At 44.9% G+C, this 14,622-nt stretch overlaps 2 protein-coding genes across 11 annotated transcripts in view; one reads left to right on the top strand and one right to left on the bottom strand.

Moving 5' to 3' along the window:
* Nucleotides 1–10,494, bottom strand: part of LOC311440453 (uncharacterized protein) — a 509,298-nt gene extending 498,804 nt beyond the window's left edge. For 5 of the 9 annotated variants that reach the window (XR_014695414.1, XR_014695415.1, XR_014695416.1 and 2 more), the window contains exon 1: nt 8,464–10,494. Coding sequence is in view for 1 of the 9 variants with exons in the window: in XM_084527411.1 (XP_084383537.1) it covers nt 3,701–3,737 (37 nt within the window). In the remaining 8 variants the exon portion in view is untranslated. Of the gene's footprint in view, nt 1–3,700; nt 4,171–5,670; nt 6,496–8,463 lie in introns of those variants that run through there. The other 4 variants (XR_014695419.1, XR_014695420.1, XR_014695421.1 and 1 more) reach the window with 4 other exon arrangements.
* Nucleotides 10,495–10,715: 221 nt separating this feature from the next.
* Nucleotides 10,716–14,622, top strand: part of PKN2 (protein kinase N2) — a 54,521-nt gene continuing 50,614 nt past the window's right edge. The window contains exon 1 of one of the 2 annotated variants that reach the window (XM_084527407.1): nt 10,716–11,038. In XM_084527407.1, the coding sequence (XP_084383533.1) occupies nt 10,991–11,038 (48 nt within the window). In that variant the 5' untranslated portion in view covers nt 10,716–10,990. The remainder of the gene's footprint in view (nt 11,039–14,622) is intronic. The other variant, XM_084527408.1, reaches the window with a different exon arrangement.

The following is a 14,622-nucleotide window of genomic DNA, read 5'->3' as shown; positions in this document are numbered from 1 at the left end:
CTTGACCTCATTAGTCAGAATTTCAATTTATATCAGTCCTATCTAAGATCCCTGCAGAACTGCCTGTGCCTTCTGTCAGCGTAAGACCAGAGTTGAACTGATGTCTATCTAAATTTCAAATACCAAGCAACAATTTACAATTGTTGACACCCAAAAATACTTCCTGGTAACATCAATCCGTACCTTGTAAAGGTGACATGTATGTTTAAAAAAAAAAAATTAAACAGCAATGTTGTTGCCAAATGCAGTTTTGAGGCACCAAAGGAAGTAAATCCTCAATGATTACATAGGCCTTACAATCCTTCTTAAATACAGGATTTGCTGGGAAAAGGGGAAGCAATAAACAGTTAAGGGCAGCCCGTGAATGGCAAACCCACTACTGACCTCAGTTTCACCTTTTTCTTTTAAATGAATTCTGTTAATTATACTTACTAAATATTCATATTTTCAAAGTAAGTTTTGATAATCTGAATGCTATAAAAACAAGTTATAACATATTGACTGCTGTAACTAAAGTCTGCGTGCCTCCTCAGAATACAATACACAGCTTTATTACCATGCCTGTTATTGCACTCTTCTAATGTTAAATTAACTTCTACCTTCATGGCAGGTGTAAATAGGCACTGTATTAGTTATTGGGTTCAGGTCCATGGTGAAAATACAAGCTTTTAATGTCTAGACATGTTGCTTTCTTCTAATAATTGTTACTATTATCTTTCATGATTAATAAAAGAGCAAACATCAGCCTGATTATGCAACTCCTAATTATACACTTCTGTCACACAGTATTCGGTCATGGTTCCAAAGATACTGAGGACATATAATTGATATGGTCCTGTCATCTCCATCATTATTATGACCACATTACTCTTAGCTCCAATTAAGCTAAATTCTTCTACCTCAATCAAATAAAGGACACTGTAGCTGAAGATTGGCCTACTAGATGGATCTGAGGATGGAGAGAAAGAATATAGAACAGAGGGAAGGTAAGCCCTATTATTTTATTTTTAGATTATTACACTTCATTTTTATCCTTTGTTCCATCACTGCACTACTTCCAGTAAGGAGGGGGGGAAAGGGAAGAGACAGGAGGAAAAAAAAAAAAAAAAAACAAGGAACAAGTCAAGGAAAGAATGAGAGCACACTGAATAAGGCATTCCACTAGTTACAGACATTTCTAACACTTGTGTAAGAGCTACCTTCATTAAAACTAACGTCAGCACTGCAGCAAGCAAAGAGGTCAACGAATGTAAAGAAAATCCAGGTTATCACATTTCAAATACCAACCTAGAATATTTCAGCCTTCTCCTCCATTAACACCACCTCAATGTTTGCCTCTGGCTGACTGCTCCTTGACAGCAGAGATACAGAAAACAGATCAAGGCTCCAAAACATTTCTCCACACGTTCTTCAGTAGTTTCTTCTTTGAACAAGAAATGAGACTAGTAGCAAGTTTACTGACTGCACACTACCTGCTAGGCAGCAAAGCAACTTTAAAGTGTTTTATATTTCTATTGATATATTTTGTTATGTGATTACAATAAATGGTTCAAATCTGAGGCCATACTTTGTGGGATTTCAGTGAATGCATTTCGAGATATCTCAAAGCTACTTAAATGAATTCAGCTTAGTCCTTTAGATATCCAGTATTTGCTCTATAATATAAAAACAGACTAAATCATAACATCAAATGTTTATAGGAAAATTAATTAAATTAAAAAAAAAAAAAATCACTAACATCTATGTACCTAAGTAAATTATGAGAAGCACAAGAACTTAATTGTTGTTTCTCTTTCAGATACCTAACCACTTTCCAATCAGAGCTACTCCACAATTAACTTTGTAGCTAGTCTGCAGTATATAAATCTCATCTGAGCCCTTCTACACTGCGTGTATTTTCAGGCATCACATGCCTGCAAATTTCTCCACGTAATAGATAATATCTTTGAAAACACCACAGATGTGTCAAAGTTTCAGTTACCACCAGTTAAAAAGGTATTGCAAGCAGAATGTGTGATTAATTTCCATGCCTCACCTCTATTATCACCATTCCACTCAAAAAGGAAAATAAAATGTAAAAAATAATAACACTCTTACTTCCTTACTGATGCTTAAACAACAGTGTACTAAGGTTACATGTGGAACACCGTAACAGCCACTCTCTGAACCATAGGGTTCAGAAGCCGAAGAACATGAATCAAAACAATCTGAAGCTGCACTAAATTACAAGAGAGTACGTTTGTTTGCCATAGCATGAGAATAAAAGACTGGAGGGATGCAGGGGGAGGATGGAGAAGAGGGAATGGGGTGGGAGGGAAGCAGAAACATATCTGGTATCAGCATGACCATTTTTTTCAAATGCATCTTTCCTTTTACACTTTTTGATGCAACTGTCCTTTCCTCTGAAAATTCTTCAGCTCTCTTCTCTCTTGGGGATGTCAATCCCAGCAGACCAAGAACTGTGGACCTTGTAATGTAAGGCACCTTTTATTTGATGAGCACGGAGAACACAATTAAAGCCAGGTATAAACCTGCCTGGTAACTCTCTTGTTTTAAGTGTTCATTAGATGAAGATAGATCTACCCTTTTAATTCAGGGACGTTGCACACTAAGAACAAGTTAATAACTACTTAGGACTTCAATCCCTGACAGAGTTACATATGCAGGCTACTGTCTCTGAGAAGAGATAAAGACATGGAGAGAAAAAACAGCCATCAAGTTAATCATGACCAAAAATCATTACCATCTAAGACTGAGTGTCTGATGAAGTCTGTTTCAGGATCATTTGGCATGGTTGTTTATAATACCCACAAACATATTAGAGCTAAAGAAAGCTTTGATGTATGGCCACTACATCACCAGATGTGGCACTGCAGCAGTACTTCTTTCCAAGCGAAGGGCTTAGTGCCTGCTTCTCTCAGTTTTTGCTCTACTTTTCAGAGCACCAAATCAAACTTGGCTGAAGACAGCCTCAACAATTCACGAGCCACACACACAAAGTTCCACAATACACAATGAGACCATCTGTCAGTACCATCATGCAGTGGAAAACGCACACAACCTTCTACCTCCTGCATACTCTGCTGGGAGCTGCTAGCAGATATGCGGAGGTTAGCACTGCTGGCAGTAACAGACTCATCAAACTTGGGTCAAATCCCAGCTCAGAAGCATGCAGAGACATCCCCACAGCAGATTTTCAAGTACAGATCCTCTGCTCAGTGGAGATTTCTCTGGAGATCCTCATACCTGACTCCCTCCCCTTACAATACATTTCCCTTCCCTCCAAACACAGCCTGGGACTTCAGCTACCTCACAACTCTCAAACTCTCTTGATTTTTAGTCTGTTTGTTTAAATTTGCTGGTGTTTTTTGTTTGTTTTAATATTTGCAAAGCCTTTTGTAAAAACCTGATTTTAGAATCACAGAATTATGGAAAACAGCACTCCCTAAAGACACACATGAAAATGCATTGATCACCACCAGAGCCCCAGTTTTCTGATGTCTCCTCACAACAACTTTAGGTAACGATCACCCACGTTTCTTCTGAAAGTCAGTCTTCTTCATAACAGCGTAACATACATTGAATCACTCTTGGATGCACCTTACCTTACTTTTGTAATGAACTAGGGTATTTTAGATCAGCTATCCTTGTAGCTGACAGAAGTAAAGGTGTAGTTACCTTGCCTGAACTGACCTCTTACCTGCATTCATGGAAAACAAGGCCTTAACGTTGCTCATGCTGCGCCAGGCCCTATTCACTTCACTGGGTTCTATAAAATCACAGAGCCCATCTGTGCTGAGCTCATTGCAGAAACAACGCTGAGTATGTTAAGCTTGATCCTATCATCAAGTTTAATTAGAATCACTGGGACTTAGCATAGGTGTAAAGATCCATCATGATGATCCACTTGTAGGATCATAGCCTTAATGTAAAGGCACATAGCATTTTGTTATTACATCAAATAATCCAAGTTGATCTCCTTTAAAGAAATATGGTCTGATCTTACAGCTGGTTCCGTACAGGTAGGGCACTTCGTCTCCACAGACATTAACTGGCATAAGTCAGAGTTTCCCTCATAAGTGGAGAAGGGAAAAGAACATGAATGAACCTCCTTCCCCTCCAGCACTCTTTTCTCACTGACTGCTAGTCTTCCCAGGGTCCAAAATTAATAAATGATAGTAAGATAAGGTCTGTTGTACTCCACTCCTCCTGGCATCTGCCTGCTTTGCTGGGTGATAATATCCTTACATGTAGCCCTGGGTAATAGTATGTAAATCCAGAAGACAATTTTTAACTATAAAGTGTGCAGCAACTGGTAGCAGAGCTACAATTACATCACAGTAATTTTCACTCAAAAGTTGTAAGATTAGCTACTTAATTAAAAGAGTATTAAAGGAATAGTTTAAAAAATAAATAAATAAATAAATAAATAAATAAATAAACAAACAAACAAACTTGCAGGCACCAGAAGAGCTAAACAAACAAACAAACAAAAAAAAAACTTAAAGTGATTTTAGTTTTCTGCTTAGGATGTGTCATCTCATCCCCTTCACTGCCAGAGGTATATCAGTAACAGCCTCAGAGTTCTCATGCTTTTTTAAAAAAATATTGGAATTCCCTTTAAGAAATTACTCACCTTTCATTCAGATTAACTTCTAAGAAATACTGTGGTAGAAATGAGTTTTCAATACAGGAAACAACATCTCAAGCTAAACACAATACAATTACATCTCTGAAACTCCCCCTTCCCCTTCACCGTTTGGCATTTTCATTACTAAACACCAGCCAGCTCTGGTCTAAAAAAAGATTATGATATTAAATTATTTTTTATCACAAATTTTAATCTAACCTAGACACATGTCACTCTAAATTTAATGCAGGGATTATTATTGGAAGCTCTTTGAAGCAAAGCATTCTCCTATCCCCACAGTGATCTGAGAAGCAAGACAGGAAGGTAAGAAGCTATTCCTCATTAATATACTATTCTTTAAACATCTCCAGGCTACCACGCTATTATTTAAAAAAAAAAAAAAAAGGCAAAGTTGTATACATTCTCCCATCTAATTTTTCCTATGCCTGACAGCTCCAGAACTTCACAGGATCCAATCTAGAAGGCCAACTATGGGAATACAAAAGTAACGCTACCACGTCTACAAGTCAGGGAGAACACATGCTAACACTATTGAAAAGCTTTTTTTTTTTTTTTAAACTAACATCAGGATCACATTTTACATATGACTCTTTATTTTTAAGCAAAAGAACTAAAGAGAAAATGTTATCCTAAAGTAGACTTGTACTGTGAATTTTAGCATTCCCACTTTACCAGTGAACAAAGGAAAATGATTTTCTTTAACAAGTATCAATATTACTTAAAAATTAAATAATCTTCCCCCCCCCAGCCCCTCCCCCATCAAAAAACTCATTTATTTTTAGATCTTATTATGTGCCTAAAAATTAGTGGGCTGCACTACAAGTGCTGTGCCCTCACTCACTAATACAGTGCAGGTGGAATGCTATGTAATTTCTTCCTTCCAAGAATTTCATTTAATGCCAACCCAAACACATCTATGCATGGTTGTCCCTCTAGAATACAATACTAATTTAAACAAGACAGATTACAACACTAATTTAAACAAGACAGATTAACCAGAAGGTTAAAGGAAAACTTACTTCTTTCCCGGTAGAGTCTTGATGGCAGTAAACATAACATCATTATTACACCTGTTGGCTGTTCTTCACAAACCTTCCATCCTAATTTCTGTATGCATCACTCATTGAAGTCACACTCTTCCTTAGATAATGTATAGGACTAGCTAAACCTAATCCAAAAAATACCCTCGATTTTGCTTACAGTATCTTCGATATGTTACTAATTAGTTCCATAATATTCACAAGGATTCATAAGGCGTGCTTTGTCAAACTAGAACACCAGAAGTCACAGTACTTTTCCATCTCTTTGGGACAAAGGCCTTAATAATACAACCTCAAGAAAATAAATAATTAAAGGCAACTTAGCTAATGGTACTGACATCCCTCTTATTTATTTTGCTTTTTTGGCATGTTAACTGAGTACAGGGGATGAACTAACAGAATAAGGGCTGAAGAAAAAGCATTCAGATATTTTAAGGCAAGGGCTGAACTCAGGATTCCATATAATGCTAAATTCATGGACTTACATACTTAACTACCTTCTATTTTGGGACTCACTTGGAATGTTCTCGTTTGCTCAGTATTTCACTGTCATAGTACTTAAACGTAGAGCTACAGTTGTTCAGCACTGCCTTGTGCTTTCCAAAATCTGTAAGAAAAATGATTTAATTATCAGGTATTTAGAACAGAAAATGTTGCTCTTTCGAACTGGTTCCTCTTTTGATTCCTGTACCAACACACTTCTAACAAAGAATCTAGCACTTCAGGAAAATGAGAAAGCTTATAGTCCCTGTCTTGGCAGGGATAACAGTATTTCTAGTCTACACCCAATTGGCAGACTAAACTGAGCATGAACTAAATCAGCTGCCTGTTTTACACTGAATCTCGGAGCTTCGCTAACTCTGTGGACACCTGCTTATACAGCTACAAGTTTTCTTTAGGGCACTTTCTGTGTTTGCCTCTGACCACAACTTGTAAATCATACACACCAGCACATGGACTCCTCCTCTGCAATAGGAGCATTCTAGTAGACAAGCTGCAGCAACGGAACATGTACATGATGACAAGTGTATGAAGTCATTAAATCACATAGTTTGGTCATTTCTGATTACTTCTATGTACCCTTAAACATCTGTTCTCAAAAATGGTTCAAGTTAACTTAAATACAATTTAGCATCACTCCAGCATGTTCAAAATGATAAATTATTGTATAAATATCTTGTCTTGCCTCCCCCACCTTGTCCAACAATGTGCCCCAATGTGCATCATGCTCCACAAGTAAAGCCAACTTACGCCTCTTGACTTCTGTCTGCTAAACTAAGACCACTTCATATAAATTACAGCAAAACTGTGCTAGCCTAGATTTTACTGGATAATCTGAAACTCTGTCCACAGTAAAAATTGAGCCAGAATGTCTGGTGAAGGCAATATAAGTACGATTCCCCCACTTTTTCACAACTGAGTTACATGAACAATTTCTGAAACTCTTCTTTATACCCAAGAAATGAGTTATGTACCTTGGGGCTTTCGATCACATAAAGATGTTTACATGATGCCCACAGACTCAGAAAAGAGACACCCCCCCCATGACCTTCCAAGTTAGAATTCTTTCAGTACTTTAAAATAGCACATTAAGTAAAAATCACTGAGGAGCCCAAAGCACACCTGAAGCACTTCTATTCACCACAGAAGGCGTACACCTCAACAATTTTATCCAGCTGCTAAGGCAATTCCGGATATTATCTACAATTTAGCCTGGGATGGTGCACCTTCATCTATGATATCTAGTGTGCTTTCCTCACTGGTTGCTCTCACGTACCAGTGTGACAGCAAACGATAATTAAAACCTTGCCTTAAAACTGTTATCCGTGATTTATGAACTTTCAATATTCTTTGTAAAACAGTGACTGTTAGACAAATGGCAGGTAAAGTTTTCCTCCTTCCTTCCCCTTTTCTTCTTAGCCTATAATTGTCTGGCCACTCAAAACAAAAATTAAAGCCGCTGGCTTCAAGCGAACTAAGCCTATATGCAAATTTGCATACGTGCAAGCTTATGAACCATATCAACATAGTTTTGTATGCATAAGTCAGTGGAAAAAAATCTCATTTGTGTAAAGATCTGCATTGTCATTGTACAGCTATCTTAACATCTCTTTTATGTGAAATTAACTCCGTGAATATGTCCATAAACTTCTCTTGTAACGCACAATAGACAGTACTGCAGGTTGTTGGGTTTGTTTGGTGTTCAACGATGGAAGTCTAAGAACATTTAAAATGTTAATTTCTTTGCTTTTTTCAAAAAAAAAAAAAAAAGAAAGAAAAAAGAAACTCCAAAATTTAACCAGCAGTTCTAGAGCACAGAGGCTATGATTAGGCCACAGCAATGCAGAGATGCACTACGACAAATAGAACAAATATCAATGCTTGCATGAAGATGTATCTAGCAAAAATGCCCCAGCTTGTGTGAGCCTGGCAGGAACTGCACAGACAAAAACAGTTTAATTGCTTTCACATAGCGTCCTGAATGAGCTCAATTAGCCTAATGCGACACCAGAAATTACGGTGGAATGGGAACGTGCGGGTGTGTACAGACCAGGCAGCAGAAAGCGTGTTCTTATGGGCAGGTGAAAAAACACACAGGCAGGAAACTACGAGTAAATACTAGGGCCACACGCCGCCGGGGGTTGGGGGAGAGAGACCATTTCTTCACAGGCGCTCACTTTGAAGCTCTGAGACTCCCCGGCCCCCCGAGCACCCCCAGGGCAGCTCGGCCCATTCGACTACCGAGCACCGCCCTGCCAGCCCCTCACTCACCTCGACCTCCTGGGCCGCCGCTGCAGCTCCCGGGGGCGGCAGGGGGCTGCCCCTACTCGGGGCGCCTGAGGCGAGCGAGCCCCGTCCTTCCCGAGCTAGCTGCCTAGGCTACAAGCGGCTGGAGGAGGCTCCCGCCGGCCCGGGGGGTCTGCCACACGCACACCCCAGAGGAATCCCCACAGTATGGGGGAAACGGCGGGACACGGAGCTTCGCAAACGGGGCGGGAGCTGAGGGCGCTGAGGGGGCTGAGGAGCTGAGGGGGCTGAGGAGGTTGGGCGCTGAAGGGGTGGAGGGGGCTGAGGAGCTGGGGGTGCTGATGGGCTGAGGGGGCTCAGGAGCCAGGGGGCAAGGGCACCGAGGGGGCCCAGGAGCTGAGGGGATCTGAGCGCGCTGAGGAGCTGAGGGTGTGAGCAGGCTTAGAGCGCAGAGTAGGTTGAGGAGCCGAGGGGGCTCAGAGTGCGAGAGGGCTGAGGAGCAGAGGGCGCAAGTGGCCTCGCAGCGCCGAGGGAGCTAAGGAGCTGAGGGGGCTCAGAGAGATGAGGGGGCTGGGAGCGCTGAGGGTGCCAAGGGCGCAAGGGGTTCGGAGGGGGCTGGGGGCGTCGAGGGTGCAAGGGGGCAGAGGGGGCTCGGGACACAAGCGGGCTCAGAGATCTGAGTAGGCTGAGGAGCTGAGGGGGCTGAAGTGGTGAGGTGGCCGAGGGAGCCGAGGGTGCAAGCAGGCTCACAGCGCTGAGGGAGCTGAGGAGCCGAGAAGGCTGAGGGCACTGAGGGGGCTCAGAAGACGAGGGGGCAAGGGCGCTGAGGGCACCAACAGGGTTCTGAGGGGCCGAGGGGTTCTGAGGAGACGAGGGGGCTCAGAGCACTGAGGGGGCCGAGGGCGTGAGCAGGCAGAGGACGCAAGTGGCCTCACATCGCCGAGGGGACTCGGAGTGATGAGGGGGCTGAGGGCAAGAGGGGGCTGGGGGTGCTGAGGGTGGGAGGGGTTCCGAGGGGGCTCAGGGCATGAGCGGGCTCAGAGCGCTGAGTAGGCTGAGAAGCCGAGGGGGCTGAAGCGGTGAGGCGGCCGAGGGAGCAAGCGGGCTCACAGCGCCAAGGGGGCTGAGGAGCCAAGGGGGCTGAGGGCACTGAGGGGGCTCAGGAGCAGAGGGGATCTGAGCACGCTGAGGGACCGAGGGGGCTCAGAGTGCGAGAGGACTGAGGAGCCGAGGGAACTGAGGACGCAAGTGGGCTGAGGGTGCAAGAGGCCTCACAGCGCCGAGGGGGCTGAGGGGTTCTGAGCGCACTGAGGTGGTGAGGGGGCTGAGGAGCCAAGGGGGCTCAGAGCACTGAGGGGGCTGAGGAGCCAAGGCCACGAGTGGGCTGAGGGCACAAGTGGCCTCACAGCGCTGAGGGAGCTAAGGAGCCAAGGGGGCTGAGGGGGCTCAGAGTGATGAGGGGGCTGAGGGCGGGAGGGTCTGGAAGCGCTGAGGGCACCAAGGGTGCGAGGGATTCCGAGGGGGCTGGGGACACCGAGGGCGTGAGGGGGCTGAGGGGGCTCAGGGCGCGAGCAGGCTCAGAGATCTGAGTAGGCTGAGGAGCTGAGGGGGCTGAAGCAGTGAGGGAGCCGAGGGTGCAAGCGGGCTCACAGCGCTGAGGAGCCGAGGGGATCTGAGCGCACTGAGAGGTTCTGAGGGGCCGAGGGGGCTCAGAGCGCGAGAGGGCTGGGGAGCCGAGGTAGCCGAGGGCGCAAGGGGGCTCAGAGTGATGAGGGGGCTGGGGGCGCTGAGAGCGCCGAGGTGGTTCAGGGGCCGAGGGGATCTGAGCACACTGAGGTGGCGAGGGGGCTGAGGGGGCCGAAGCAGTGAGGCGGCCGAGGGCGCGAGCCGGCTCACAGCGCCGAGAGGGCTGAGGAGCCGGGGGGGCTGGGGCGGCTGAGGGGGCTGAGAGCGCTGAGGGGGACTGGGGGCGTCGGGCGCCGAGGGGTCGAGAGCGCTGAAGGGACCGAGGGCAGGGGGCTGAGACGCCCCCCCCTCAACGGCCGCCGCCCGCTCGCGCCACTCATCCCGCAGGGGGTGGGCTGCGCGCGCCTCCAGCTCCCTCCAGAGAGCCCTTTCCGCCCCCCTGCCCTGCCCTCTCCGCCATCACGTGCTCCGGGAGCCGCAAAGCAGCGGCGCTTTTGCGACAGGGTGACAGCCAAATGGTGCGACATCGGCGGCGGCCGCAGGAGCAGCAGCAGCAGCCGCAGCGGTCCCGGCAGCAGCCCCAGCGCCAGCAGCAGCCGCGGCCGAGCGCCGCCAGGGCCGAGCGCCGCGGCAGGGCGGGGGAGCGCAGGGCGGCCCGGCGGGCAGCGCAGCGCCTCGGCGCGCCCCCCATGAGCGCTGAGGGGGCGGCAGCGGCCCCTCCCGCGCCCCCCCGTCTGGCTGCCTGAGCGCGGGGCGCTCCCCCCGCCCCCGATGCGCCCGTAGCGCCGGCCCCGGGCCCGCCTCCCTCGCTCCCCTCCCCGCCGGCAGCGGCAGCGGCCAGGTGCGGACTTCAAACCCCAGCGCGATGGCGTCCAACGCGGCCGAGAGGGAGATCCTCTTCACCGAGCTCCAGGTAAAGCCGCCGGGGTTGGGGGGGCAGGGGGGAGGCAGAGCCGGCCGAGGGGAAGGAGGGGAAGGGAAGGAGGCGGGGGCAGCCCGCGCCCACCCCGGGCCTCTTCCCGCCGCTCTCCCCTGGGAGCGGAGGCGCCGCCGCCCGGTCACGGCCCCACCCCGCTGCCGGCCGCGACCCGCTTTTGTCTGCCTGCCGCTGCTCCGGCCCTCCGGCACGGCTCGGCACGGCCCGGCCCGCAGCGCCCCCCGGCCGCAGGGGGCCGCCTCCCGCCGGGCAGCTTCGAGCCCGCGGCCCCGCCGCCGCTGTGCAGGCCTCGAGCTCAGCGCCCGGCAGCAGGAGAAAACGGGCCCGCCGGCGGCGTCCGGCACAAGGCGAGGGGTTTGTCGCTGCTGGGGGGTGTATAAATGAAGGCCTGGGGCCCCGGGGGCTGCGTGGTCGCGCTGCCCTGCCTGTCAGCTGCGGGCTCGGATACCACCCGGGAGCTCCGCTGCCGTGCCCTTATCTGTAAATGTCAGCTCAACCTGCCAGCTCTTCCGCTTCCTCGTCTGAAAGAAAGCTCCTTTTCCGTTTGTTTTTTTTTGTTTTGTTTTGTTTTGTTTTGTTCTTTTTTTTTTTTTTTTTTTTTTAATCTGTGCGAGTTTATGGTTAATCGGGCAAAGAATGCCTTTCTGAATTTATTCCTTGGACAATTAGCCAAACTAACAAGTCCATAAATGGAAAGCATTGAATTTAGCATTCAAATCGAAATTAGAACAGCGTGCTTAAAAAAGGAGGAATTTATTTCATAAACACCGTCAAATTTTCCTGTAGTTTTAAATGTCAGCGCTCGAGTAACAAAGGAAGAGAAGGCACAATAGAGGTGTAGCACTTCTTCAGATTGGAGCACATGAGATGGCTGAAGGCTAAGAATCCATCCAAAACGCTAAACTTTAATCAGTGGCTTGTAAGTGTCTAGGAAGAATCAGTATGTTAATACAAACTTGATACGATGATATATAAGCTGGTAAACCTGTTTGAAGTGGTAAGCTGCGTGAATAAGTAACTATGGTAGTGTGACAGGTAAGCTAAGTGGAAGCAGAAGTTCTGCAAGTAGCACTGAAGAGGAGTAGGGTTATCTAAACAGAAATTAGCTGTGTTTTTTTGTTTAGGGGGTTTGGAGGTTAATTTTTTTTTTTTTTTTTGGAAGATTGACTGATGATGCATATTTAAAAAATAAAAGAGAGTAGATCAGATCCTTTGGTTACCAAGTGTAACACAAGATAGGGTGCAACTTTTGTATCAGTACTTGTAGTCTTTGAGCAAAACAGAAAGGTCATGAAATTAACATGGAAACACCAGTGGGGCTTAAGTTTGTAAACTGTTATGTTCCGGTATTTTTTTTAGAGGAAGTTCCATATCAGGAAGAAACGTTTTAAAGGTATTGTTTTGATTTCAGTGGCATATACTAGCAAAAATTGTGATATCATTTTCCTTGTTAATTTTTCAAAACATATTACTCTTCATATACCTATGTATAAAAGTTGCTTCAGTGGCATGTTACCAAAGTAAGGAGAACCATAGTGCAGCATGAAATATACCATTTTGCTAATGTTTTTTTTTTTTCAGGAGAAAACTTCCTCAAACTAAAGGATGCTAACTTAAATAGTGTTCTTATTTTAAATAGGCTTTTACTTGCATATTGACCGCAATCTTATGTGGAAAGGGGAGGAAGTTGTAAAATGCATAGCTACAGTAGAAGTTGAAAGCCTCACGTAAGTGGGTTGATCTAGATCATGAACCATGTGTGGTTTAGATGTTTCGATAATACTCTGAAGACCTACTGAGAACGAGCTAAAAACAGTGTTAATCCCGGGCTTGATCCCGACTTTGAATCAAAAGTGAGTATCAGTCAGTGATAAACGCGGCATGTTGCTTATTGACACCACATATTCTATATGTATTTGGTTATGATAGCCCTGAAAGCTCCAGTGTGATGCAAGTAGTTTCTGTGAGGTTTGGATGAAGTTAATAGACGTGTTTTGGTTCTTGTGAATCAGCTGGACTCCCTGGTATGAAGATTGGTAAACTTCCACAACAACTACTGACAGGATGAGAAGTGGGTTTGGGGGAAATACGGAAAACAGAAGGGCAAAATAGCTACCCACTGAGAAGAAAAAATGTGGTATATGCACTTGTTTCAATGCAAACTCCATTTAATTAAATGGGCCTTAGATTGCACTTCTCCTCACAATGACAGGTTTATATATATAAATATATATAAATACTCCATATCTGATGGAACAGTTTCTTAAAAACCTCTGCTGGCAAATGGCCACAAAGCATTTCTGTCCTGCTATTTCTGCAAGGCATTTTTTCCATTCTTCTATATCTCACTTAAACATTTCACAGACAGTAGGAACTATCTCCTGTTTCTAAGCAAGTTTTGACATAAGTTTGTTCAAGGCACAAAACGTAACACTTTTTCCTCAGTAATTACCAAACACGTAGTGCAAAATAAACTTGGTAGTAAACAAACACCCTTTTAGATAGTTTTGTTTAGTAGCTTCATCAGCAAAATTACCTGATTACCAAAGACTGAGAGCTTACATAAAGGCAGCTTACCTTTTTACTTCCTTTTTTATCTCCAGTACAGGTTCTTTTGTAGGAGGGGGAAGGAGCTTGGGTAAGAACCTGTATTGATGATGTTGTCTTCTCTTCCAAAACTCTGCTGTCCTTCTCTGAGCTTGCATCCTTTTAGAACTTTGTCCAGCAGGTAAACTGGCCTCTGAAATGCTTGCTTGCAGGTTAATTGCGTAGCCTTTAACTCTTTGCTTTCTAGCGGAAGCGGTAACTCTGTTTCCTCATAAAATACAATTTCAACTAACAATGCCCTAGGTCCTTAAGGCAAATATGAAATAAAATTTTTACAATTTTAAATGAAAAATGCCTTATTTTTTTTCAAAATCGGTTTTCCATTTCCAAATATATGTGCTTTTTCTTAAGTGGTGATAGCTGTCAGCTGTCAGGTTGATATGGCCTGGGTAACAGAAGTTACTAAGGTATTCAAATGCATCTATTGTTTGTGACTGTGCTTCTAGGTGTTCTCTAATGCTACTTTTCAGGACAGAAATGTAAAAGTTTTCATTTTCAGACTTTTATTGTTGATGTTACAGGATATAAGAATTTTTTTCATTAATTCAAAATTAGGCTTCCAAAATAATTCCTGTGTCTTTTTTTTAAAGTATGTGATTTTGTAACTAAAATGAAATACTTGATTAAATAGAGAACTTGGGCTATACCATATAGCAAATACAAATGTAACAGCCTCGCTTGCTTCAAATTGAAGTGTAAAATTTGAAAGAGTGTTTAAAACTCAGTCGAAAATAGGTATATCTAAAGACACAAAATATTTGCAAAAATGTCTTTATTTCTGGACTGGTCAGAATAAAGGGATTTTATTTTTTCGTCGCTGATATTTTGTTTTAATGGAAGCCCTACTCATCTAATCCATGATGATGCCGTAGCCAGAGCTCTTTGAACTATGTCACAACAGTCGTGTTCAAAGGCCATTGCTAACTTATTTTGTGTCTAAAGGAGTGATGAAC

The sequence above is a fragment of the Aythya ferina genome (genome assembly GCF_964211825.1).
Source record: "Aythya ferina genome assembly, chromosome: 8".
NCBI classification, from domain to species: domain Eukaryota; kingdom Metazoa; phylum Chordata; class Aves; order Anseriformes; family Anatidae; genus Aythya; species Aythya ferina.
This window is presented reverse-complemented; position numbering and strand designations above follow the sequence as displayed.